Raw genomic sequence first — 23,923 nt, 5'->3', positions numbered from 1 at the left:
TTCCCCACAGAATAACAGGCAGCAGCGAACAATCTTTGTTGTGTGTGGGCAGCTTTAAAATAGCTCCTTTGCCTGTCTTGAGCCCGTAATTCTAATGGCTGTATGGAAAGCACTGGATAAATGAGACAGACAGACAGTGCTTGTCTGAAGAATTGATCTGCTTTATTCCTTCCTATCACAGATAGAGAGGTACACTACATCTCTCTCTCTCCTTAATGACACGCATATTTGCCTTGTTCACCTTTAATTATGTGACCCACCTGGCCCAAAGTCTTTTCTCATGGGAACTAATGGCCAATTGAAGCTCTAGTTGGTTGTCAGTGCACAGACAAGCCAACTGAGACTGTCTCAGAGATGGGAAATAAATGACTTGAGCAAAAAGAGAATTTTGGCCCTGACCAATAGGAATTGTATTCATTAAAGAGACTTCATAAAATATCAGCTTTTATGGCTGTTATTTTTGACTTGGATCAGACACAGTGACATTGGAGTCACAGCTCATACAGTAAATCTGGACAGTGCGCTGCTCATCATGCAAGACAAAGCTAAGTTTCTTTGTTTCCCTTTGCTAATTAAAAAAAAAAAACATGGGCATGTGTGCCTGTTGGTAAATAATTCACAGGACATTCAGTATTTATGGTGGTGAACATCCAGTGGAACACACCATGTATAAGATCTCTGATGACTGTCTGATGTTAAATCCCCAGACCAGAGCAAGCCACAAATTCCCAAGCATGAGATCCAATGTGACACTTGTAATTTGGACCTCAGCTTTAAAGGGAGGAGAACACTATGACTCGTCCTCGAGCTGAGACGGGCCAAGATCATCTGGAAACTGGTCAGTAACCAAGCGTCAGACCAAAGTGTAACATGGCCCTGAGCATGTCACAGCGTTGAGGCATGTGATGCGCTGAGAGTAATCTCACAACACAGTGCCTGTGGTTCGGTCGAAGTGAATGAAGTAGCCCCCCCAACCCCACCCTTACTAAGTTTAGCTGGTTCTTCCACAGCACATGCCTGTGTACTCATGTGGAATGAGTCATTCATGCCTGTGGTCGTGAAGCCTTACAGCCCACTCACTTCCTCACACTGCCAGGTTCACACCCAGCCCTTATATCAATACCAGGAGCTCACATAAATGTATATTGAATAATAATTACTACATCTGTGTGGTGGCCTACTAAACCCCTATGCCTCCACCCCTGGGCTTCAGTCAACCTGTAGTATAGCCTATTTATTGGCGTCTGCGTCTGTGTCTCTGTCTGTCTGTCAGTTCTCTTCCGTCTCGCTCTGGGAGGCCAACCTTTCAGCATTTCCAATGATGTGCCTCGGAAATCTGTTTCCAGGGCAACCAGGGTACCAAATACTCTCCCAGCGGCTTTTCGCTGGTGCGTCCTTTGTTTACACTTTTCACATCTCTGTGAGAGTGCTCTAACAGTCGGGGATGGGAACAAAAAAAAAAAAAAAAAAAAACAGCATATTGCGTAAATATACTGCTAAAGATGATGTCAGAGTAAAACAGTCAATCAGCACCCGTCTGTTTTCTTTTTTTCAGCTAAATTGCATCCCTAAATATTTATACTTTATGTTTACGGGGAATATTAGTACCAAATCATATTTGTACGTGAGGACACAGATTAATATTATACCCGTTATATACACGATCAATATAATTTCATACTCTTACTTAATTACATCCCTTGGAAAAGCCAGTTGATCCTGATGCGTCGCCGCGCGCACCTGGGAGTTTCACTCTAAAGCTCTAATATTTAAAACAGACATCTTGCGTTATGTAACAGACACGGATGACAATGTTTGCATATGTTCCTGTAAAACACCTCTCTCGTTTATTGGACTTATTGAAAATCCAACTCACGTCCACCACTTTTAAGCCTTGCGCTTGCGCGTAACGGAACCGGGAGCTGTCCAAGTGCTGAAACGAGAAAAGGCGTTCCTCTCCCATTCCTCAACAGAAGACGGTCCTCCACCTGCGAAATATTTCACTTCAAAGTAACAGCACAGGCCAGCGGGGTTGCCTTTAACAGAGCGAGCTTCTAGATCTGAACTAAACGGGAAAGCTGGATGCGTTTTCTGGAGTTTTCACCGGCTCGACGCCTGACCACAGAGGCTGATGTTTCTTCACACCTCTGCTTCGAGAAATCTGTTTTTGGGAGTCAGAGTTTCATGAAACTAAACTATGATCTGTGGCTGCGTTGAGGAATGTCTCCTGTATTTTTGTGTGACACAGGAACACCCAAACGCCCACGACTTGGTGAAGAAGAAAGCGGCATCCCTATTTGGATTATGTGTTTGACCAATGTAAACATATGGAAGAAATAGAAAAGTGAGCACATGGGAAAACCACCAGGAATGAATCGCTCCTTCATTAAGGTTTTGGTAGCTTTATTTACATATTTCATGGAGACAAGCAACTTTAGGTAAGGACTATTTATTTACCAAACATACTCGATTTCATAGATTTAAGACTAATTATTTTTCCATTCTAACGTATTTGATGGCTTAATTACAGAAACAATATAAAATGGATGGTGACTTTTAGTTAGTTAGTAATTGTTCGTAATTGCGTGAGGGTTGCTTTGATTTGGGATTTACTGAAGTTACTTTTATTTTCAACATAATTGTTTATAACAGTAGTTACTATCCGGTCCTTAAAAAATATTCTTTAAATATATAATTTCCCTAAGACAACATTTTCGCCTGGCGCAGGATGACTTTATGGTGACATTTACGCACATAATGGTATTATTTTCTATTATCATGAGGCATCACAATAATAATCCTGTAATATAAATGACAGCATACTGTGGTGTCTGTGTAGTAATCTTGCATGATGTTATGGGAGATGTCCACGACGTCGCAGTCACATAAGATTCACCTGATACGTGTGTGCGCTTTAACGCGTTTTCTGGTTTCCATAGTGAGTGCCCATCACTGCTTGGCGACAGATAAGGTTTAACGCCTGGTTTGGAGCTCTGACTTTCTCTATGATCAAGTGATTTTTCTCACGGTGTGTATCTCTCTCTCTCTCTCTCTCTGTGTGTGTGTGTGTGTGTGTGTGTGTGTGTGTGCGTTGACAGAGTTGTGGATGCCAAGGAGCACGATCCCAGATCATCCTCCAACATGTCTCCATCCGACTTTCTGGACTCACTCATGGGTCGCACGTCCGGGTATGATGCACGAATAAGACCGAATTTTAAAGGTGTGTGAATCATCATTTTTTGTCCTTTGGAAATCTTCACATATTTCACTTCACACTGAGCCTCACCTTGCCACAACCACCACCTTCACCAGTCATTTCTGGCATGCGAAAGAGGTCCATCCCCCTTAACTGTGACCGTAAACACAGCAGGCTCTGACTTTATTACTTATCTGGAGAGATCTACTGACTGTTATCTTTTGAGAAGATACTGTGCTGCCTGTCTGTCCTTTGATAAGAGTAATCAATCACCTGAGTTGACAGTCACAGGATTGTCCCGGCTTGAATTAAATCATGAACTAACCCCTCATCATTACATTGCACGCTTGTTTTCATCTGGTACGAATTATGTACGATAGAATCCATATCTCCATTAAATAATAATTTAGAGACAGGAAGGGGAGGGGCAGGGGATTGTAAATATCACAGTCACAGTCTCAGACTGGTACTGGCAGCAGACGGGGATGCCACCATGACAGACCAAATGATGGATGGTGCCCCCATGGCAAGGCTGCAGGCTACTGACTTCCTCTGTTGTTGCTGCTGTGATGGTGGAGACAGGCACAGCATCTGTCACTGGAACAGAGCTGAGCGAGGAGAGGCTGGACCGCTGGGGCTCAGGCCCACTGCAGGCCCAGGTCAGGTGGGCTGGGATTTGTTGGGGTTTGGGGAATCAAGTAGGGCTAGTTGAAGCCTGCCAGCATGGGGATTGATCAGCAGGATTCAGAAATACATGGCCCATATGTTTTCCTCTCCATGTGAGAGACAGGGAAATTGTTGACAAGATTGCTGAAATGATCTTGAGATGAGAGGAGGACAGCCTCTTTCACACCAGCTGGCATTTTCAGGGGCTGGGTGAAGTGTAAGCAACTGTTTCCAGCTAATAAAGAGAAGATACGCACACATGGACTAAAAGGCATAAAGCCTGATTTGAATGCTGCTGGTTAATTTTATATTCTCCCTGCATTTTAGGATAGATAAAGCTCCCTGTCTCATACACAGGCTATCACCGTATAGCTAGAGAACAAGCAGTTTTGCATGAACCCACTGCGATATAAACAGAGGATTTCTGTTGCGAACCAGCTCGTCACACTTTGAAGAGTGTTGAACTGTATTTCTGAAGACTGACCTAGATTTCATTGCTGAGTTTGTTGTGAGGAGGCGCTGCTTTATTTTTCTGCTTCTGCTGTTAAATGTAGCCACCTGACGACAAACTGAGGCAAATATTAATACCAAGCGCCATGCAATATTGATGAGGAAAGCACAGGGGAAGGGCACAGGGAAAGGCTTACAACTTCACTCATCAGATAGAGAAAAAAAAAGATTTGCTGTGACTTTAAATGGCATAACCTGCCAAGCCTTGCAAACAGATTTTAGCTCAGGCCACTCTGGAGTAAAAATGACAGTACTCATTAGGGCATGCTGGTTCCATTTTACTGACAGCATTGGATAGAGAATGGTTTTATAAGAGAACTGATAAATTATTGTAGGACTGCAACTTGTGGTTATTTTCATTGTGAGATAATTTGTTTATTACTTTTTCAATTTCAATTTCAATCAACCAATTATTTACTACACAAAATGTGAGAACGTAAAAATAAAATCCCCATCATAGATTAGGAAATATTCACATTAGAGAAACCGGAACCAGTGATTTTTTGGCATTTTTGTTAAAAAAAAGAACTGAAATGATTAATTGGTAATTAAAATAGTTGATGATTAATTTTCTGTCTGTCAACAAATTGATTATTCAGCTAATCGTTGCAGCTAATCGTGTGTGTGTGTTTGTCTCTGTGCATGCCTGTGTCCTCTACGGAATTTGTAAGGACAGGATGTAGAAAAGATGTGTTTACGGTATGTTAACCACAAAAGATCACATTACAAGAGATCATCCTATAAATATAAAGATTATAACAAGCTGACACGGTATGATATTGTTGCTGATTGTTATGTATCTAGATCGAATGTAATGTATTTTAGCAACATACAGAAAATCATTTCACACTCTAAAGCCAAACATGGGTCCTCTCCTTCTATGTGATCTTTTGCTTCTGGTTTAACAAAGCATGCAATGTGTCACCATCCATTCCTTAAGCTCTCATAAAATAATAATATATAATAACTGCTTGTTGCTATTGATGCATGTTGACATACACAGCTTGTAAACCAACAGGCCCATATTTCCCTACAAAACATCTTCACTGCTCCAAACCCAGTTGTCCTTGATGATATGGTTTAAGGCTTTTTCCTGTCATGTCATTGTCATTCCATTTCACAGGTCCCCCTGTAAACGTTACATGCAATATTTTTATCAACAGTTTCGGCTCTGTCACAGAGACAACTATGGTGAGTTCCTCTGGCATTTTGGTTGATTGTACAATGTACAATGTGTCAATGTGTTATCTATCCCCTCAACCTGCAGGTCCACCAGTTAATGTTACCTGCAACATATTTATCAACAGCTTTGGTTCTATAGCAGAAACTACAATGGTGAGTTGAGCGTTGTGCTTGGACATGTTCTAAAGCCCTGATCCCTGCTCTGGACTTACAAGTGAATCATCCTCTTTTTTCTTTTTTTTTCTACTCAACCTGATCAACTTTATTTATTTATTAATTTATTTGACATTTATCTGTACTATGTTTTCCTATTCATAAAAACACTTTGTTTTTTGCCATTAAGTAGTCTATTGGCGGGTCCATGAGGCACACAGTCTTCGTAAATGAGAAATATATCATATGGATATTCAAATAAGTATGTATATGTATTAGTCCAGGTTTTAATAATTCATAGAAAAACTAGAGAGTCACTGTAAGCACAGCCAAAAACTGTGGGTGGGGGGCTGGGTTTTTAAACTAAGCTCATCTATAGTATGTTAAGCATGAAAGCATTAAATTGCCAAAAGGGTAAAGATATAAAACCTGCAAGGCTGCAATAAAACTCATCATGATCAAAGGGTTCATAATGAGTGATAACAACTATTTAGATCATGAATGGAGGATGTTAATTTGCGCAGGAGCTGGCGCTCGTAAGATTGCCAGGGAATTACACAGCTTTAGACACACACGCAAATATTTGGAACCGCCAATATGCTGGTGAAATGTCAAACAACATAAGGGCTTCTCATCATCATGACATATCAATTACTCTGAGCAACTGAGCTTTGTGATATTCAGTCTACTACTAACCACACTGTCAGAGTTTTCCTCATCAGCCTCTACATCTTACAAATGCATCATTTAGCTTCTATAATGGCTCTTAGATAAACATGATTAATAAGGAAAGTTATTATGAGGTCAGTGTTTTTCAAATGCAGCTTGCAACATTATGTAATTATCAAACTGGTCAAGCAGACACACGCATGGAATTTAAAATTATATGAGCACCTATAAGATAGCATTGTTCTACTGATGATATACATTTTGCCAGATGTGCATTTGAAATTCATGTTTTGTTCATTATCCATTTTATTGTCATATGTTCTTACTGATGCTACAGGATAGTTTTTGAAAATGTTTTGTATTATCACAAGAGTTTTAACTGAGTAAATGTGACAATATACTGTAGATGTAAAAATAAAATAAGTGGTGGATGGAGTATTGAAATTCTTAATCAAAGTTAAACATTTGCTGCAAAATATACTTAAAGTATCAAATGTAAAAGAGCTCTTCCAATGCACTGTGTGCATTATATTGTTGTATGACTATTTTATATGCATTAATGTGTAATGTGGAGATAATCTATATATAAGATGATCATACGTTTTGTGTGTAAAATTTTAATCAGCAAAGTAATAAATGCAAACTTCCTATTTACCTAATCAAAATAAGGGTTATATAACATTACAAAACCAATACTGATGACTGATGTTCCATCGCTGGCATGCTTTCTCATAACCCCAACCACTGCATGACAAAATATGCAAAGCTGCTTGTCATCTGTGCAGGATTACAGAGTGAACATCTTCCTGCGGCAGACATGGAATGACCCTCGGCTGGCGTATAGTAAGTACCCAGATTCCTCCCTCGACCTGGACCCATCCATGTTGGACTCCATATGGAAGCCGGACCTCTTCTTTGCCAATGAGAAAGGAGCCAACTTCCATGATGTCACCACAGACAACAAGCTGCTGAGGATCTTCAAGGACGGGAATGTCCTCTACAGCATCAGGTGATGTATAGGACACTAGCTTCTCAAATGTGAATATTTTCTAGTTTTCTTTGTCTTGTATATGAGTAACATGAAAATCTATGGGTTTTAGACCACTGGACAAATAATGAATGAATGAAAATAAAAATGAAAATAATCATTAATTGCAACCCTAGTTTACACCGTTTGGCCTTGTAGTACTGCAGCAGAGGTGGAAATCTGTGCTGAGCAAATGAAAGATGATACTGCAGCAGAGCAAAAGCTCTGATGCATAGATCACCCCAGGACATGTTCACATATTGCGTTTCTTACATTTCTTCTCAAACATCAAAGACTGTCAATCTCAAGTTTTAAATGGATTTTATCGCATTATGATCACTCCTTTGAAATGGAATAATTCACTGAACTATAGTACATCCCCATGTGCAATGCAGATTTTTAATAAAAAGAACACTGATTGCAAGAGGGCACGCTAATCTCAGGGGTATTGTTAGGAATCCAAAGCAAAGATAAAACCAAAAGCAAAGAAAAAAATGTGAATCCTTCTACATGTTGGTCTCTGGGCACAAAATATTTCAGACTCCATAAAACACTGTGTAAATCTCTGGAACATGCAACAAGCAACTCAATGGACAGCATTTTAAAGGCCTATCAGCTCAAATTTTGAGCAAAACTCAGCACAACATATGAAAATACATTTCATTTCATTTCAATACAACTTCAGTCACACACAGCATTCAATTTTCTCTGCAATGATGCAACATGAATCAGATCAATTTTGAGTCCATTTAGAGAGCAGCTCAAGGCTGAGTGGAGCTCAGGTGTGGAGGCAGAGTGGGTCAACGGGAGAGATGAGAGGTGGTTAGCCACTCTCTCCATTCATGGGAGAAATGACAGAGTGAGCGGCCTGTGGACCACAATGCATCAAAGAGACAATAAGTTGCAGTAATGAAAGTGTGATAGGAACCTGCTGAAGGGAATCCTACATGGTGTGTACGAGGCTATCACACAGGAGAAAGAAGCACACCATACTGAGATTACCAAAAAATGTTCCAACTGTAATTTAATTTTTCAAACAAATCATTCTCAATTCATGTGCCGACTCAGCAGTTCAAGGTTTAATGAGCATGTTTCTTTCTAGATCAAATAACATACATTCACTGGTAGAGTTCTCTCTGTTTTACTGTATGACTTTGTCTCGCATCACAGGTTGACTCTTATTCTGTCCTGCCCGATGGATCTGAAGAACTTTCCGATGGATGTCCAAACCTGTACAATGCAACTGGAAAGTTGTAAGGATTGACTTTGTCTCAGTTCTGTTGCTCTGCACTTTCCAAATTGAGTCTGTACTGATTATCTAAATCTTGATTCGTATGCTCTTTTCTGTCTCTAGTTGGCTACACCATGAATGACTTGATCTTTGAGTGGCTGGAGAACGGTGCAGTGCAGGTTTCAGAGGGGCTCACCCTGCCTCAGTTCATTATGAGGGAAGAGAAGGAGCTGGGCTACTGTACCAAACACTACAACACCGGTCAGAGGACACACACATACACACATGCATGCCAGTGCTGTTTATATTTCACACAGTTAACACCTCTCCTGGTGAGGCTAAATTGTGTTTGTGTTCCTTACTGTTGAACAGGTAAATTCACATGTATTGAAGTTAAATTCCATCTGGAGCGCCAGATGGGCTACTACCTGATCCAGATGTACATTCCTTCCCTCTTGATTGTCATCCTCTCATGGGTGTCTTTTTGGATTAATATGGATGCTGCTCCTGCCAGAGTGGCATTGGGCATCACCACTGTGCTCACCATGACCACCCAAAGCTCTGGCTCCAGAGCTTCTCTTCCAAAGGTAAAGCTCAGTTCCTTCTCTTTACAGCAAGACTGGTTAACTAATAGCATGTCTAATACAAATGTACGTCATTCATAGCAAAAAAAGAAAAAAAAAAGAGAAGAACATATTGTAAGGAGATAAAAATGCACGCACCACTGCAGCTGTCACTCAGCTGCTTAGATGTAAATTAGCTGCTTGCATAACTATTTCATAGTTTAAGGTTAAGGATGAACCATTGCAGGTATAAAATCTTTGTGATAAAAAGATGATATTTGCAGTTGTTCTGTGGCAACTTTGTAAGGAGAAAAGCACAAAAGTTTGAGTGTATCTGCTTCATTTTATCACATGTAAACCATCTGATAATTATCCAAACCAGAATTGTTAGCAACTACATTAAGGTATGCTTTTACCAGTGTCTGCAACTTTTAAGATTGGCATTATGCAGGTAAATGTAGGTAAGAAACTAACAATCAAAACTAAAAATGTCAGACTAAAGGAAGCCTCTAATCATAGTTTATTACAAATAAACGGTTAAAAGTCAAGATGTTTACACCTATTACAGACCTAAAAGGTCCTAAAAGGTCTGTAATAAATGAAGATAATAAGACCTTGAAGTCCAAGTCTACTTTGAAAGCAAGAGTAATCAGTAGATCATCTGCCTATGTCTTCAAAAAGAACCCAGTCTTTGGGAGCTAAACTGGGTATTGTGAGGTGCGCTCTAGCTGCATAAACCATGCAGCAATATTGGAGCTGTATCATTCAGAAGACTCATAACCTTTTCAAGTATAAAAATAAGACAACAAAAATTCACCTTAACCATCACTGAATCAAAACGAATGATTCATTGATGGTCACTGTTTGAACTACCTTGCAAGAGACACAAAACAGAGGATAAAAAACACCTTATTATGGAGATAATAAGATGGACAGCTCTTTTAATCTGCTTGACGCAGTTCACAGCATTCAACATTTTTTTTTCTGATGATGAAACTGCTGTCACATAAAGCATGTGTACATTACCAACAGCAGCGGTAGTCTGTTAGTCTGCCAGTTTATTTTAAATCAGAGAAAAATTCCATTTGAGGAAAGGCACCACAGGCACTGAGAGTCAGATCTTGATGATCAGTCACTCTTCACCCATCAATCTCAGCCACGACAGAGATTTTCACATAAAAGACACGTATGCATAGTGATAAATATTTAAAGAGGAGCCTTGTAGCGTCTCTATTCAAGAAAACATATGCATAACTCAATATGCCTTAAGTGCCCTCAAAAAGCTGAGCTGTTTTCTCCACATCCTAATCAGCTGTCATGTAGATAGGAGGTCACACTGGTGGGAAATAAACGCTTTCAACTACATTCTCACTTTCTCAAAAGAAACGTACAAGGTACAAACTAATACCACAGTTCTCTCTTGGTAATTAAGGCAACAATTTTTCACTGTTTATGGCCATGCAATCAGTGACTGGCAGCTCTGATACACTTGTTAGCAAACACCCCCTCTAATTACAGTCATTTAGAAGACACAGTTACCTGACATAATGAGCAAAATAAGTGGGGGGGGGCAGAGTCAGGAAGTGCACATCACCAGGCAGATCCAACAGAGGATTCAAAATAAAACTGAAAAATTTTAAAAATCGACTAATATTTCAAGCCAAAGCACAAAATCATATTACAGCTAAACTGACAGCTGATGCTGTTACTTTGGAGGATCTAACGAAGGAAATCTGTTTTCTCCCCCAGGTCTCTTACGTGAAAGCCATTGATATCTGGATGGCTGTGTGTCTGCTCTTTGTATTTGCTGCATTGCTAGAATATGCTGGGGTTAATTTTGTCTCCAGGCAACAGAAAGAGTTCCTTCGCCTGAGGCGAAGACAAAGGAGGAATCACAAGGTAGGCTTTCAAAGTCTTTAAAATGCTACTGTTTGGTTATCAAACTTTTAAGCCACAACAAAAGTCTAGCTGTAGGGATGGTGGAGTCGACTGGCTGGCCGCACCTCTCAGGTTCAGACTGAAATATCTTGTCAACCTTTGATTGGATTGCTAATAAATTTTGAACAGATATTCATTGTCTGTACAAGTTCACCCAGAGGGAGAATCCTAATGACTTTTGTGATCCTCAGCAGGTGAAAGTTTTCACTTACTTGCTAAACATTACCATAATAGCGTTGTCACTATGAGCATGCTAGCATGCTGACATTAGCGTGTAGCTCAGACCACCACTGTGGCTAACTTCAGCCTTAGAGCTGCCTTTTGCTTGAGGTAATGCAACATGATATTATTTGCCTGAATTAAGATTCATCTCCTCAGGCTGTGGCTCAGGAGGTAGAGCAGGTCGCCCAGCTGCAGGGTGACGGTTTGAACTCCAGCTCCTCCTGTCCATATATTGAATTGTCATTAAACAAGACACTATGTGAATGGGTAAATGAGAGACAAATTATGGGGGCTTTGCTTGTTTTGGCAGAAAACAGTAAAGTTACAACATGAAACACAGATGCAGTCCATTTATCATCAAGAAGTAAAGCATAAAATCTCAGCTGCAGTCTTTTTAAAAAAAAGACCATTTTAGTTCATTCTGTCCACATGTGCATGTTTTCTAAATTTTTGTTTCAGGATGAGGATATGCGTGAAGGCCGCTTTAATTTTGCTGGCTACAACATGAGTCAGTGTCTGCCAACGAAGGATGGCTCAGCTGTTAAGAACGCTGCTCCAGCTCCGAACCCTCAACCGCCAGTCCCAAAAGACATAGACACCATGAGGAAGAAGTTTGTGGACAGAGCCAAGAGGATAGACACAATCTCCAGGGCTGCCTTTCCTCTGGCCTTCCTCATCTTCAACGTCTTCTACTGGGTTACCTACAAGATCATCAGACATGAGGACATCCACAAAAAGTAAAGACTTTACCCTCGACAAATAACATTTATTTTTCATTTCTCAGATTGAGAAATGCTTGGAAAGCACAGCAAGATGAGATGGGGGACTGTGCATTGAGAGGCACCATTGTGATGATGGCGGTGTTCTTTCAGGGATAATGTACAATGTTCATGCATCATACGATAATGTTCATGTTCTGATAACATGAAGAGCTTTTGAGACACAGATGCTTTTTTGTTGTTGTACTGCTGCATAATATTTCCTAAAGAATTGGGGAAAATGGTTTTAACTCAAGGTTTAGTAACATGCTGGAGAAGATGGACCAAAATCTTTCGAATCAGTTCTGCCTTGGCATCTGTACAAACACGGAACAAAGAAACATTCCATGGATTTGTAACTGAGGTAGCTTAGTCAGGCACTCTTTCCACTTTTTGTGGATGCAAAAAGGCATCTTTCTTATCAAGGATGTTTAAGACTGTTTTATAGTGTATTATTACACAGCGCGTCCTCTTGTGTTTATACAAAATACGGCAGCAAACGTGTAAAATACAGGCCGAAAGCAAATACAGATGCATCTTTCAAACATTAGGCAGCAGCACACGTTTCAGGCATGAGCGTGAACAAAGCAGATGAAAATCTGGAAATGGGAATTGGATACTGCATTTTTATGAAATACCTGAGGCCTTAGATATCAAAATATTTGGTGAGATGAAGTACTATGCTTCTCTATTTTTTCAAGCATCTCCTCTTGTTCAGTGGTCTATCAGAGCTGAATGCATCGTTTGAGCTTTTCTACCTGTGGCCATACATCCAAAGGTACTTGTTGTTTCCTTTTTCTCTAAGTGTATTTTAAGTCATATCCATGGACAAATGATGTCACCTAAAACCAATGTATGTTAATTCAGATGTTTTGAAGGTAATTAATTTTTGTTTTCATTCCAAAGTAATTTATCAAATAATAAATTTCACAGGCTAGGTTCAAGTATAATGGCCAATTTTGAGCAAGTGTATATGTATGCCTACAAACTGTGAACATGCACTGCATCACTCAGTGTTGTCATCTGCCCATGTCCATATGAATTCATTTATATTCGAGGTAAATACTCCAGGTATCTTAGGTATGGTTTTAGAGTTTGAGATTATGTTTTTGTAGATTTAGTCTGATTAAATATTTATTGTAATGGGGGAAAGGTTATGTTTATATACATATATATATATATATATATACATATATATAAAACTTTCTGTATTCTTCTTCAACCTCCACTGTGCATTGTTTCCCTTCACTTGGCGTGTTTGGTGCTGGATGGTGACATATGTTTATAGAAGGATTAAACAGTGAGGGACAGATCTGCATTCATAGTACAGAGCAGCTAAAGGTCCTTGCACTCCTGATATACTTTGGTGAAGAACTCCTTTCTTGAATGCTATTCCTGAAAAAAAGGTTATTTACTGGCCTGTACATCAATAAAATTGACTGTGCACCATATTTACTTTATTTCCACCTCTCCTGTCATGTGTATGGTAGAAGACTTGGCTCTGTGCAATATTTTAATGCATTAGTTGATAAGATGACACCCTATATTGCTTTCCTTTCATATACAAAATGAAGAGATGGACGCCTTTAAAGGAAAAATAACTGATCGAGTGAGGTGCAAACACATGAGAATGGTTTTTGCGCCCGGTTGCAGATCAGATCAAAGAAAATGACAAACACAGTCTCGGCTCCTTACTGAGCCCATAGTCAGGGTGATGACACGTGCCATGGATCGGTGGGTGGCCTGGGGTGACACAGATACGATCTGACAGTGGGTTTCCATTAATGCATGATAATGGACTTCACACTGTAGCCTAGAGATTCCATCAGTTGGGGCTCGCCAAAGAGTTGAATGGAAAACACCGGCCTGGTGTTCACATACAAGAAAGGACAACTGTAATAGATAAATACACAGGCTAAAGATTCTTCTTACACTGTTCCAACCTGTTGTTATTGCATGTGAGCCTGGGCAAACCCATATATATCATCCTTAAAGAGACAGTGACCACATCAGCTTTTGATATACAGGGTGATATCCTGAAATGACATTATCCTACCGATATTGCTATTCATTATCATACTGTGGGTAAAGCCAGGATCAATCAACCTTTGTTTGTTTTAAAGATGAATACATAGCCTGTGGCAGGCTTATTGAGAAGGCTGCATGAATAATCTACTGCTTTTTAATGCTCAAAACACAGGGATTATAAACTAATCAATAATACTAATCCTCACATGGAAATACCATCCATTTCACCGACACAGTCAGTCACGATCCATTATTATTGCAGTTTGAATATGCAAGGATGCAATAGCCTTTATGCAATCAAATTTAGAGTGACAGCTTACGAGAAGAACATTATTTGCAGCTTAAAATGGTTTTTAAGAGGGAAACAACTTTCCCTCATTCATTAAGGTTTAGGCAGGCTGATTTTAGAGGTCTGAGAGAGGCAAGAAATGTGGGTTGTCATAGCAACTGCACAGCAATTGATAGAGATAGTGTAACTAGAAAAGCGGGACATTAATGAAGTTAAGAGTACTGCTGCATGGTTTTTCCATGTGTCTCTCATAATTTCTCCTATATTAAAGGAATAATGAAAACAGTGGCAAATTCAAATGTTTTCTGTGTGGTATATTCAGACAATAATGCTTCCATGGCACTCTTCAAACTACAAAATAGGCACTATGTGAGGGAGAGAGATGTTGTATGTGATGAGTGTCTTATGAATGCTGTACCAAAAGTGGTACATTGAGACAGGCTGCACTCCAGCCACTGACATGCTGCTGGTTGGTCTGTGATCATCTGCAGGCTGCTAGTATTGATCTCCACTCAAGGTAACCTCATGAGAACTGTCTATGAATTCACGCTGAGAACTGTTTGTTCCATGAGCTCATAACACTTCAGAAGCCATTTTAAAATGTAGCAGCGAGTTTGGTACAATCATCTCCATGACAACTGAGCTATTATGTGGTGAGGAAAGAAACAAAGTGAGTGGACCTTGTGTTGTAGAATTTCTAGTAGAATCGAGTTGTGCAGCTTGCTTTACAGAGTTCACATGGTATTAATTGGTATAAATTAGTAGCCAGGCATATTAAATAAGTATTATTCAGCTTGTGTGGACTGTTTAGTGTAGTATTATGTCTAAGGGCTCAATAGAAATGTGTTGCCATGTGATAAGCAAAAGCTACAACTAGTACCAGTATTTATGACTGTAATTATATATTTGGTGAGATGTTCTAAAAAAATTGAGCTTCTAGGTTAAATAATTTAAAAATGGTAACATTCAATTTAAATATTTCTAACTCCTGAGGATTTTCTCTCTTTGAACCTGAGTGTTGCTTCACATGCATATAGAATCTGCATATAGAATCATGCTCACTGTTCTACTGTATGTGGGCTGTGTACCGTGCATTATGTTGCAGATATAATCAATGGCTGCCCACTCGGTTTGGTTGACCCACTGAGTTCCAGAGTCCAGAGAAGAGGAAACCCTCTGACCTCAAATCAATAACAGTCAACTGCAGTGCCCTCATCATACTGCATCAATATAAACATGATTTAGTAGTGCCATTCATTATGCTATTCAAATGCAAACAAAAGGGTCAACCCATCATTAAATATGAAAGCACAAATTTCAATCACAACATTAATCTAATAATGCTGTAAAATGTTCATCAGTAACACTTGCAAATACAGCAGTGATCAAATACAATACAATCAAATATGTTAAGTAACATCAGTTCAATTCAGTTCAATATAAATATGAATATTTAAATGTGGTGATCGATGTGTTTGAGGCCTAAGGGCCTAAGAGAGGAGTTAAACTCTTGTTACATGAACGATCAGTTCAACTCTTAAAGTAATTATGCAAGTTTCAAGTTAATAACTTTTGTGGTATTTCTGTTTTGGGTAATTAAAATTCTAAGTCTGGGCCATTAAATATTTATAATTAAGTACAAAAGTATGATAGCCCATTCATTTATTCTTTACTATTGACTTACCATGAGCATTTTAAAAAAAAATCACGACTAACCTTTTGCCTATTTTTTTCTTTTCCTGGCAGAAACAGGCATCCATACTAATGCAACACTCAATGGCTGGCATCCACAAAGGTGTCAAAAGATGCAGAAATCTGCCTGGTATCAATTTGCCTGCATGTCATATTAATAAACTAGATGAGGTGTAGATTGTTTTCTTAATGTCTTGAGATGATTCATAACAGCAGCAACATTATTCATCTACCACATCTTTATTGCCCATTAAGGTGAGGGGGCTTCAACACAGGGTACCCACCCTGCAGCCTGCTTCCACCACTCAGAGTTAATAGAATTTAACAGGCAATAATGGGATGACAAAACATATATCTTACTCTGGGTGACAGTCTGGGCTCTAAGGGAACACCAACACAAATGAATTTTCCTTTTCACATGTGAACTACTTCCCCCTGGCCTTTTACTGGTGTTATTTACTGTACAGGATTCACAATTCTTCTTCATTGCTAGCAGTGACAGAGGTGTTTGTGTCTCACCCCCCTCAACCCCCCCCCAAAAAGGGTGCTTTTGCGTGTGTGGGTGTGTATGTGTGTGGTGGTGATGTTGGAATGGGCTGCCTGTTGTCTGTATGTGAGGGATTAAAAGAGCCAAAAAAAAAGTGTTGATGTCTGTGATCAGCTTGCATGGTGGCTGAAGTGGAGCTGTCTGAATATAACAGTAACAGCTCAGTGAGCTGCAAAGAGGAGATTTATTTTCATTCTAACACAACAAAAAAGATTTCTTACTTCTATAGTGTTTCATTATCTCACAGCAGAATTACTTTAATAAAATAACATGTTGGGAATAGCTTAAGGAAGTAACAAAGAATTGAAATACTTATGTTATGGTTATGTTTAAGGGAATCCTGTGGTAGTGAGTCCAGTGGAAGTTGTTGAGTGCAGTGAAGCAGAGAGATTAAAAGGTATAAACAAGAGGGAGCAGATCTCCCCTCAGATTGAAAGAGTACTGCAAACACATGGAGTATTTTCAAGACCAAACAAAATACACATCATTTTTCAGCCCCCACTGGAGTAGAAATTTTAGCAAACGTTACTGGTGCTGCCACAGACCTTCTGCATCCAGCAAAGACTAGGTCCATTTAAGTAGAATTCAATGTTTACTTGGACAAATGGCATTTTAACTAACAGCACCCACAGCCTGTGCAGCGTCATAAGAGAATCAGCATCCAAGGACTGTTTTCTTTACATCGTTTCACAGGAAAATAACTGAACCATGAGAGGAAATACCACTAAAAGCTTTCAGTCAACTACAGCCAGCAAGCACATGTATAACCCCTTGCTCTACTGTCATCTGTTCTCTTTATTCACAACACAAACAGTTTCTCGCTCTAGGATGAAAGTGGTCTCTGTCTCCCACTGAATGGCACATAGCAGCAACAGTGGCAGCAACAGATGTACAAGAGCATTTTTCAACACAGAGGGTCTAAAGGGACATGAACAGAAGAGCAAGCTGAACAAAGATGCAGTATTGCATCAGTATCAGATTAAGGTTGTGAAACCCAGGAGGTGATCCAATGGAAATAGGCTGGTGCCCTATATGGCAATGGACACTACAAAGATATGAACCCCAAGAGGCTGTCTGAGAGAACAGACACACACAGTTCAGCTCAGGGTGTAACCAAGCCAGCAACAGGGGGTGGTTCTTAGTCCAAGTGAGATGTAAAGAGCATACATGATGTACTGTCTTTTCAGTTGTTACAATTGGCACATTAAACTATTTATGACTTGGCTTGTTTTCCCCCATTGATACTAAGTGTTTGATGAGGAAACAAAGTCCTACCCAGGGGATTTTAAACACTAACTATGCTTGCAGCACATTAGTGGAGCAAAGTTCTCTGTATTTATAAGAGAGCTGCCAAATCTCCATCGAGACAGACTTTGGACAGGCTTTGGATCAGCTTACGATACCTCCCCACATCCAGTAGGGGGCTCAACCTCATCCTACTCCTCTCCACATCCTGCTGCCATGCCTCCCTACACCTCTGTAGTCCCTCTACAGTAACCTAACACAGGGGTAACATCATGTCCAGGGCTCCTCCTCTTCTCATCCTCCTCTTCTTCACAAAGAAGCAGTGACACACACTCTCTGAGTGACACCACCTCTTTTTCCAGTGCCAGAGAAAACATTTGAGCTGCACCCTGTCCTCTTGTACCTTTGACAGGCTGGATGGAACAGGACACAGGGAGGTGGGCCAAGAAAGAGTCCAGGAACTGGAGCATTTGTAACTGGCTGCAAGTAACAAGAGCAAGAATGTGCATGTTATTACAAAATACACCTTGTAATGAATTTTAAAAAAAGATTGTTGAAACTTTCCTCACAGAACTTCTGTCATTTATTAGCTGTCTCACACTCACCTACCTGTTCAGAGTTTATTTGCAGGATTGGTAATTTTAAATGCTTTGCTGGCCAGGGAATCTTAATCACTTTGATATTCAACAGAGTATCGCACTGACATACATCCTAGTCATCTTCAAAGCCTTGTCAACTTTGAAGCCATTAATATAAATTGAACAGTGCCTACTTCTACTTACAAAACTACCCTTCCTAGCTAAATTGAAATAAATAAAACTGAATTATTCAAGAGAGTCCCTAGCAGTAGTGTTTGAACCAGTACACTGAGCAGTAATATCAAAGTTTGCAAATAAATAGAAAAACTTTTCTGGCGTTACACGACAATCAGAAACTGAAGCATCTAACATTTCAAATTATGCAAACCAAAGAAAGTTCTTCATAAAAATTAATTAAAAAAGAGCAAAGAAACACAAGATATTCAGATTATAGAACATAAAGGTCAAATTAAGATTTAAGATTAAGATAAATGATATATTCATTATGGCCAAAACTTGGTACTACTGAAACCATCATCACCTGCAACTCTAAGGTCAGGTATCTTAGCTGTATCTCTAAATAAAAATGATTTACCTGGAGTGGACAGACAGTTCCCCCTGGAAAGGGGTTATCTGATGCCAGTGTAGCAGCATGAGAGCAGATGGTCCTGAAGAATTTAACAGTAGATACTGAGAGCTCACTTCTATCCTCTTACAACCCACTCTTTTCTGAATCCAGCCATCTATATCACCTATGCTGTGGTCAGGAGAGTCAATGTGGAGGACCCAGCAATCCAGCACTGCCAACAAACTCAGTAAGTCCTCTTCAACCTCATCTGAGAACAAAAAAAAGACAATAATGGACATCCACTTATGTCAAAATCAAAGTCTGATGTTGTAGGCATTTGTGATTTTACCTGTTTTGAGTTCAGGGTTTTTCAGCAATTGGGTTTGAAAATCAGTGTGGATGTCTAGGGCGACTTGACCACAATGCAGAACAACTGGTGCTGGGTTGCTCACAAGGGAAAAAGCATCTTGTCGCTGGACGTAATGGAGCATGACACGGCACTTGACACAGCCAGAGTTCAACAGAGGTGTCAGCTTGGTCACAGCAGTCACAGCCAGTCTACATGTGTTGAGATCATTGGGTCTGCTGGCATTGTGCTGCTTGCTCCTTTTGGCTGCGGGCTCTGGGAACGTGAAGGCAGAGGAGGAAGAGGAGGATGATGATGATGAGGGGCAGGGTGCGGGGAGCAGCAGCACTTGGCTCTGGGTCTGGATGACTGCGGGCGTTGAGCTCTGGCCCGTCTCTGTCAGGATGGCTAAGCTCACACTGGCCACTGGTCTGGAACAAAAATAACACATCACTAACAATCAGATATCACATGAACAGTGGGTAATCAGACTGGAAATCAGATACAAAACTACAAACTGAGTGTGTGAATGAATGAGTGGCTGTTTATAAACCGATTAACAGCAAAACTGATATCTCCAGGTGGTGAAATGACAACAGCTGTGCAAGTGCACCAATCACAACAGCAATATACTGGCTCCTGAGGCAGTCACGCCAGGAGCAGTTTTCCTCCACATGTTCTCAAATAAAAAAAACAAGAACAGGTGGATGGAGGAATCTGATAGCTTTTTGTTTCCACAAAAGGAGCTCAGAGAGTTATTAAAAACTTGTTGCTATGGTGACCATCTAGCCACTGTGCATCTGGCTTGTAAAATTCATATAAAGTTTGGGGGCAATCAAAGAGGCAAAAAAAAAAAAAAAAAACATCCTTCATGCTGTTCTTCGTGCTATTTGTTAAAAGAGATTTTGTGTTAAGTTTCTTCACAAGAATTCCTTATTGTTAAATTGAAAAAAACATTTGATGTTTGAATACATGCACAAACTTCACCTCACAGATGTGATTTACTCAACATGATCTGTCACCACAATGTTGCAGTTCTGACAAATCTAATCGGGCAGCAATGATACGGTCTGACAGATGGTCAACAGTACTTGACTCACTTGACTGATACTGTGCATTGAGTGCCATGATAATATTACCTCTATCTTTACCATACGCAAATGGATCCACTCAACCAGATGAGCTCATTATGCCTGACAAGACATCAGGCGGGTTAGAATCACGACTAAGTGTTTAGATAATGTCATGTTCAATGGGCTGCATTTAGATAGGTTGATGCCCCTGTCCAGAAAGCTCACATGTTCTTCACAAAGAAATACATATAAAATTCACTTCAATTAAAAAACAAATCATGTTTACACAGAGCTGTCAGTCGTCAATATCACTCCCACAACCATTTGGTCCTCAGCAAAGCGATGCCACAGCTTGTCAACTTGAGGTTTTGAAGACACTGCTGGCATGTCTTGCGTCTTGTCATCCAAGGCCTCTTCCTTTGACTCATCATCAGAGTCCCACAGAGCAACAAGGCCTTCCTGGACAGAAAGTACAAAGACTATAATCAGCAATGACAAGTGTGTGACAGCACTGACAGCAATAGCGGTTTCTGTCAGACATTTCAATTTGAACAACAGTCCATTAGGTACAAATGTCATTGACTTTTAAAATGCTGTTTAAAAACACAGTGTTGCAGTGATATTTTCTGTCAAAATACAGTATAATTATCCCCTAACATTTGAAAATAGTTTTTGGGCCATATGCATCATTGAGTGTGTTGTGGTGTTTGTTATATCAGTAAGGCCACCAGTTAGATGAGCCTTTCAAAGTAAGGCTCATGACCACATCACGAAGCAGCAACAAAAGCATTTTAAGTAATGAAGTGAAACCATGAGAAATAAAGTAGACAGAGTCAAGGAAACATTTGTCTTCATTGCCCATATTTGGTCTTGCTTCCTCAATGCCTGTGGCAGCATTAGGAATGCTGCCTAAGCCTCATGTGATGTGCCATTTTAAATATGACAACTTATCAAAATGAGTGACAAGCGCTGGTGCAAAACCTAACCAGCTGAGGGGGAGGAAGGAGGGATTAACTGTAATATACAGTACTGCGCTGTTTTAAGGTAATATATTGTGTATCCTTAAATGCCAGTGGGGATATTATATAATTCACCATTTTGAAGGCATGAGTTGAATTTAAATGCATGTCAGTGTTAATGTGTCAATAAACACTGTAACACAACACATACTGTCTTGCGTAAAGTCATGGTTGTATATTTTCTTACATGAACAGTACCTGCTCAGGCTGTGTGAGAACAGGTTTTCTCTCTGAGACCACATCAGTAAGGGCTTGGATCGACTGCTGAACAACTCTTTCCTTCACTCTCATTTCTCTCTGAAGCTCCTGAAGCACGGTCAGTCCACTCTAAATGACAGATCATATTTGACTGACAACAAATTTTGGACAACAAACATAGTCACTGAGTGATTGAAAGGCAACAATAGGTTGATTTTAGGAGGTTGTTGTCTCATACACATACCATCATCAAGTCAGTGATTATGAGGAATAATATGGCTGGGGCCATGGATTCAATCAAATCATTATCACTGTATTAAAATGATATTTTTCTGACAAGGATATACATCACTATGTGTCAAATGTATGTAGAAAGATGAAAATATTCAATAAAATGAACAAAGTTCCACTATTAAGCATTACATCAGGCAAAATCTTTACACATTGAAAACAAAAACATTAGTTACACATTTGTTTAAACTTGCTTTTGAATCATTTACCGGTATTTATAATGTACAGAATTCTCCATCCATCCATCATCTATACCACTTATCCTTAAGGGTAACGGGGGGGCTGGACCCCATATAATTTACAGAATTTTGCAAAACAAGAATACAAAATAATATACGACAGCATAAAAGACAATTATGCTGATAGTGAATTAAAGACTTGTGCTGCAACTGCAGTAATAGTTTATTAATGTTCACCTGTAGTCTGGACTCTAAGGCTTGAAGAGTAAGAAGATGGTTCTCTGGTGGAGAAGGAAGTTTCTTTGGTGCTCCAGTGTCCCATCCATGCTGCAACATGTATTTTTTAATAGTCACAAGGGAAAATACATGCAACTATGAAATAGCACAATGCTGCTGACGAGTAAAAAAAAATGCCTTACAGAATATGAAATACCGCAGAGGTCAGTGATGAGGAAATCTTCCAGTGGCTGCCCTGTTACACCTTCATCCTTAAAAACTAACAACATCTGGTCTGTTCCACAGCCTAGGAAGTCATCCACATGGACGGAGCTGACGCCTGACCAGTGGGAGGCTGTCTGGAGAGGAGAGTTAAACAAAGCAGGCTTTAAAAAACTTGTAAACTGCATGAAGGATTATTATAAAAAACACAAATAGTCTGTAGATGCTGAAACCCAATTTTTACATGCCTGAAATGTCTCCTTCCATACAGCACAAACATGGCCTTGGTGAAAGGATATGACAAACAGGCAGCCATTCCTTCCAGTGTTCATCACCTGAATATCTTCAGGTTGCTCAAAGGGGAGCTGACATATGTCTTTCACAATTCCATTCTCAAAATAGACAAGTTGCTGATTAGAAGTCACTGCAACCACAGCAGATTTCAGCACACCATCCACTTTGTCCGCTGATAGCACCAAGACGCACCGTGTGATGCAAAAGTAGGGGTGAGGTAAAATCACTGTGCCATCAAATGTATGCGTATTCTCAACAAAATAACCCAGGGTTTTGCTTGTGGACTGATTGATTTCATCTTGTAGTCCAAGAATAAATAGCTCTCCTTTGTGGAAGGGAAGTTCTCCAATAACACAGTGGGACAGCTGAATGGGTATCTGTCTCACCTTCCCTGTCTGCAAAGATGTATAGAAGACATAACCCCCATGGCTCCACAACACTGTGGGGCCCTGGAGGATAGACACAGTGTCCCTTATTTGATAAGGAAGCTTAAACTCAATGCAGGGCTCTAATTGGTTTGAGCTGCTCAGTGTGAAAAGACTATACCGGAAGCTCTCTCCTTTGTCACTCTTCTGTGTCACTAAAACACAAGGCGTTGTGACTCTTTTCTGAACGTCTGTGACACATTTACATTTCACGATATCCACATGAGCTGATGTTTTCCTGCTGAGGACAGCTGCTCCATCCGCTGCCTTCAGGAACGCGTTATCATCCCGTCCAAACGAAAAGCTGTTGAACATTAACTCACTTCTTTCGCCGTCATTTGTGCCCGAAGCTCGTTTGCAGTTAAATAAGATTATCTTTCCATACAGGGAAACCCGATGGGGATATTGATGCAGATCTCCCAAGCCCGATCTCTCCATTACGCATCAGCATAACATCGGGTACAAAGAAAGTTCCGAACCGCTATTAACAGCTTGAGTTCACGCTATTGCTAAGTTGGGTGCTGTCACTTTCATGGCATAAGTGTCACCAAGGTATACAGATGGACGACTAGCTGCCAAGTTTACTTGCGAGTGAGAA

At 40.0% G+C, this 23,923-nt stretch overlaps 2 protein-coding genes across 5 annotated transcripts; one reads left to right on the top strand and one right to left on the bottom strand.

Moving 5' to 3' along the window:
• Nucleotides 1–1,762: 1,762 nt before the first annotated feature.
• glra2 (glycine receptor, alpha 2) lies at nt 1,763–13,343 on the top strand. 4 transcript variants are annotated; one of them, XM_051071037.1, is made up of 9 exons: nt 1,763–2,438; nt 3,099–3,220; nt 5,496–5,707; nt 7,162–7,385; nt 8,574–8,656; nt 8,758–8,895; nt 9,007–9,221; nt 11,045–11,096; nt 11,817–11,935. In XM_051071037.1, the coding sequence occupies exons 1-9, from the start codon at nt 2,353–2,355 to the stop codon at nt 11,819–11,821; spliced, it is 1,137 nt and encodes a 378-aa protein (XP_050926994.1). In that variant the 5' UTR covers nt 1,763–2,352; the 3' UTR covers nt 11,822–11,935. The 4 variants fall into 4 exon arrangements, with proteins under 4 accessions (XP_050926994.1, XP_018558619.1, XP_018558621.1 ...); XM_018703103.2 differs by having other exon boundaries at nt 1,773–2,438; nt 10,947–11,096; nt 11,817–13,343; XM_018703105.2 differs by having other exon boundaries at nt 1,775–2,438; nt 5,496–5,563; nt 10,947–11,096; nt 11,817–13,343.
• Nucleotides 13,344–16,902: 3,559 nt separating this feature from the next.
• On the bottom strand, nt 16,903–23,764 carry fancb (FA complementation group B). The gene is given in 9 exon segments (XM_051071030.1): nt 16,903–18,166; nt 18,168–18,396; nt 19,090–19,330; nt 19,412–19,839; nt 20,768–20,940; nt 21,699–21,827; nt 22,406–22,495; nt 22,588–22,739; nt 22,851–23,764. Coding segments are annotated over 9 exon segments (2,514 nt in total). The 5' UTR covers nt 23,764; the 3' UTR covers nt 16,903–18,007.
• Between the last annotated feature and the right edge of the window lie 159 nt (nt 23,765–23,923).

Source organism: Lates calcarifer, linkage group LG1 (assembly GCF_001640805.2).
Source record: "Lates calcarifer isolate ASB-BC8 linkage group LG1, TLL_Latcal_v3, whole genome shotgun sequence".
In the NCBI taxonomy this organism is placed as follows: Eukaryota; Metazoa; Chordata; class Actinopteri; family Centropomidae; genus Lates; species Lates calcarifer.
This window is presented reverse-complemented; position numbering and strand designations above follow the sequence as displayed.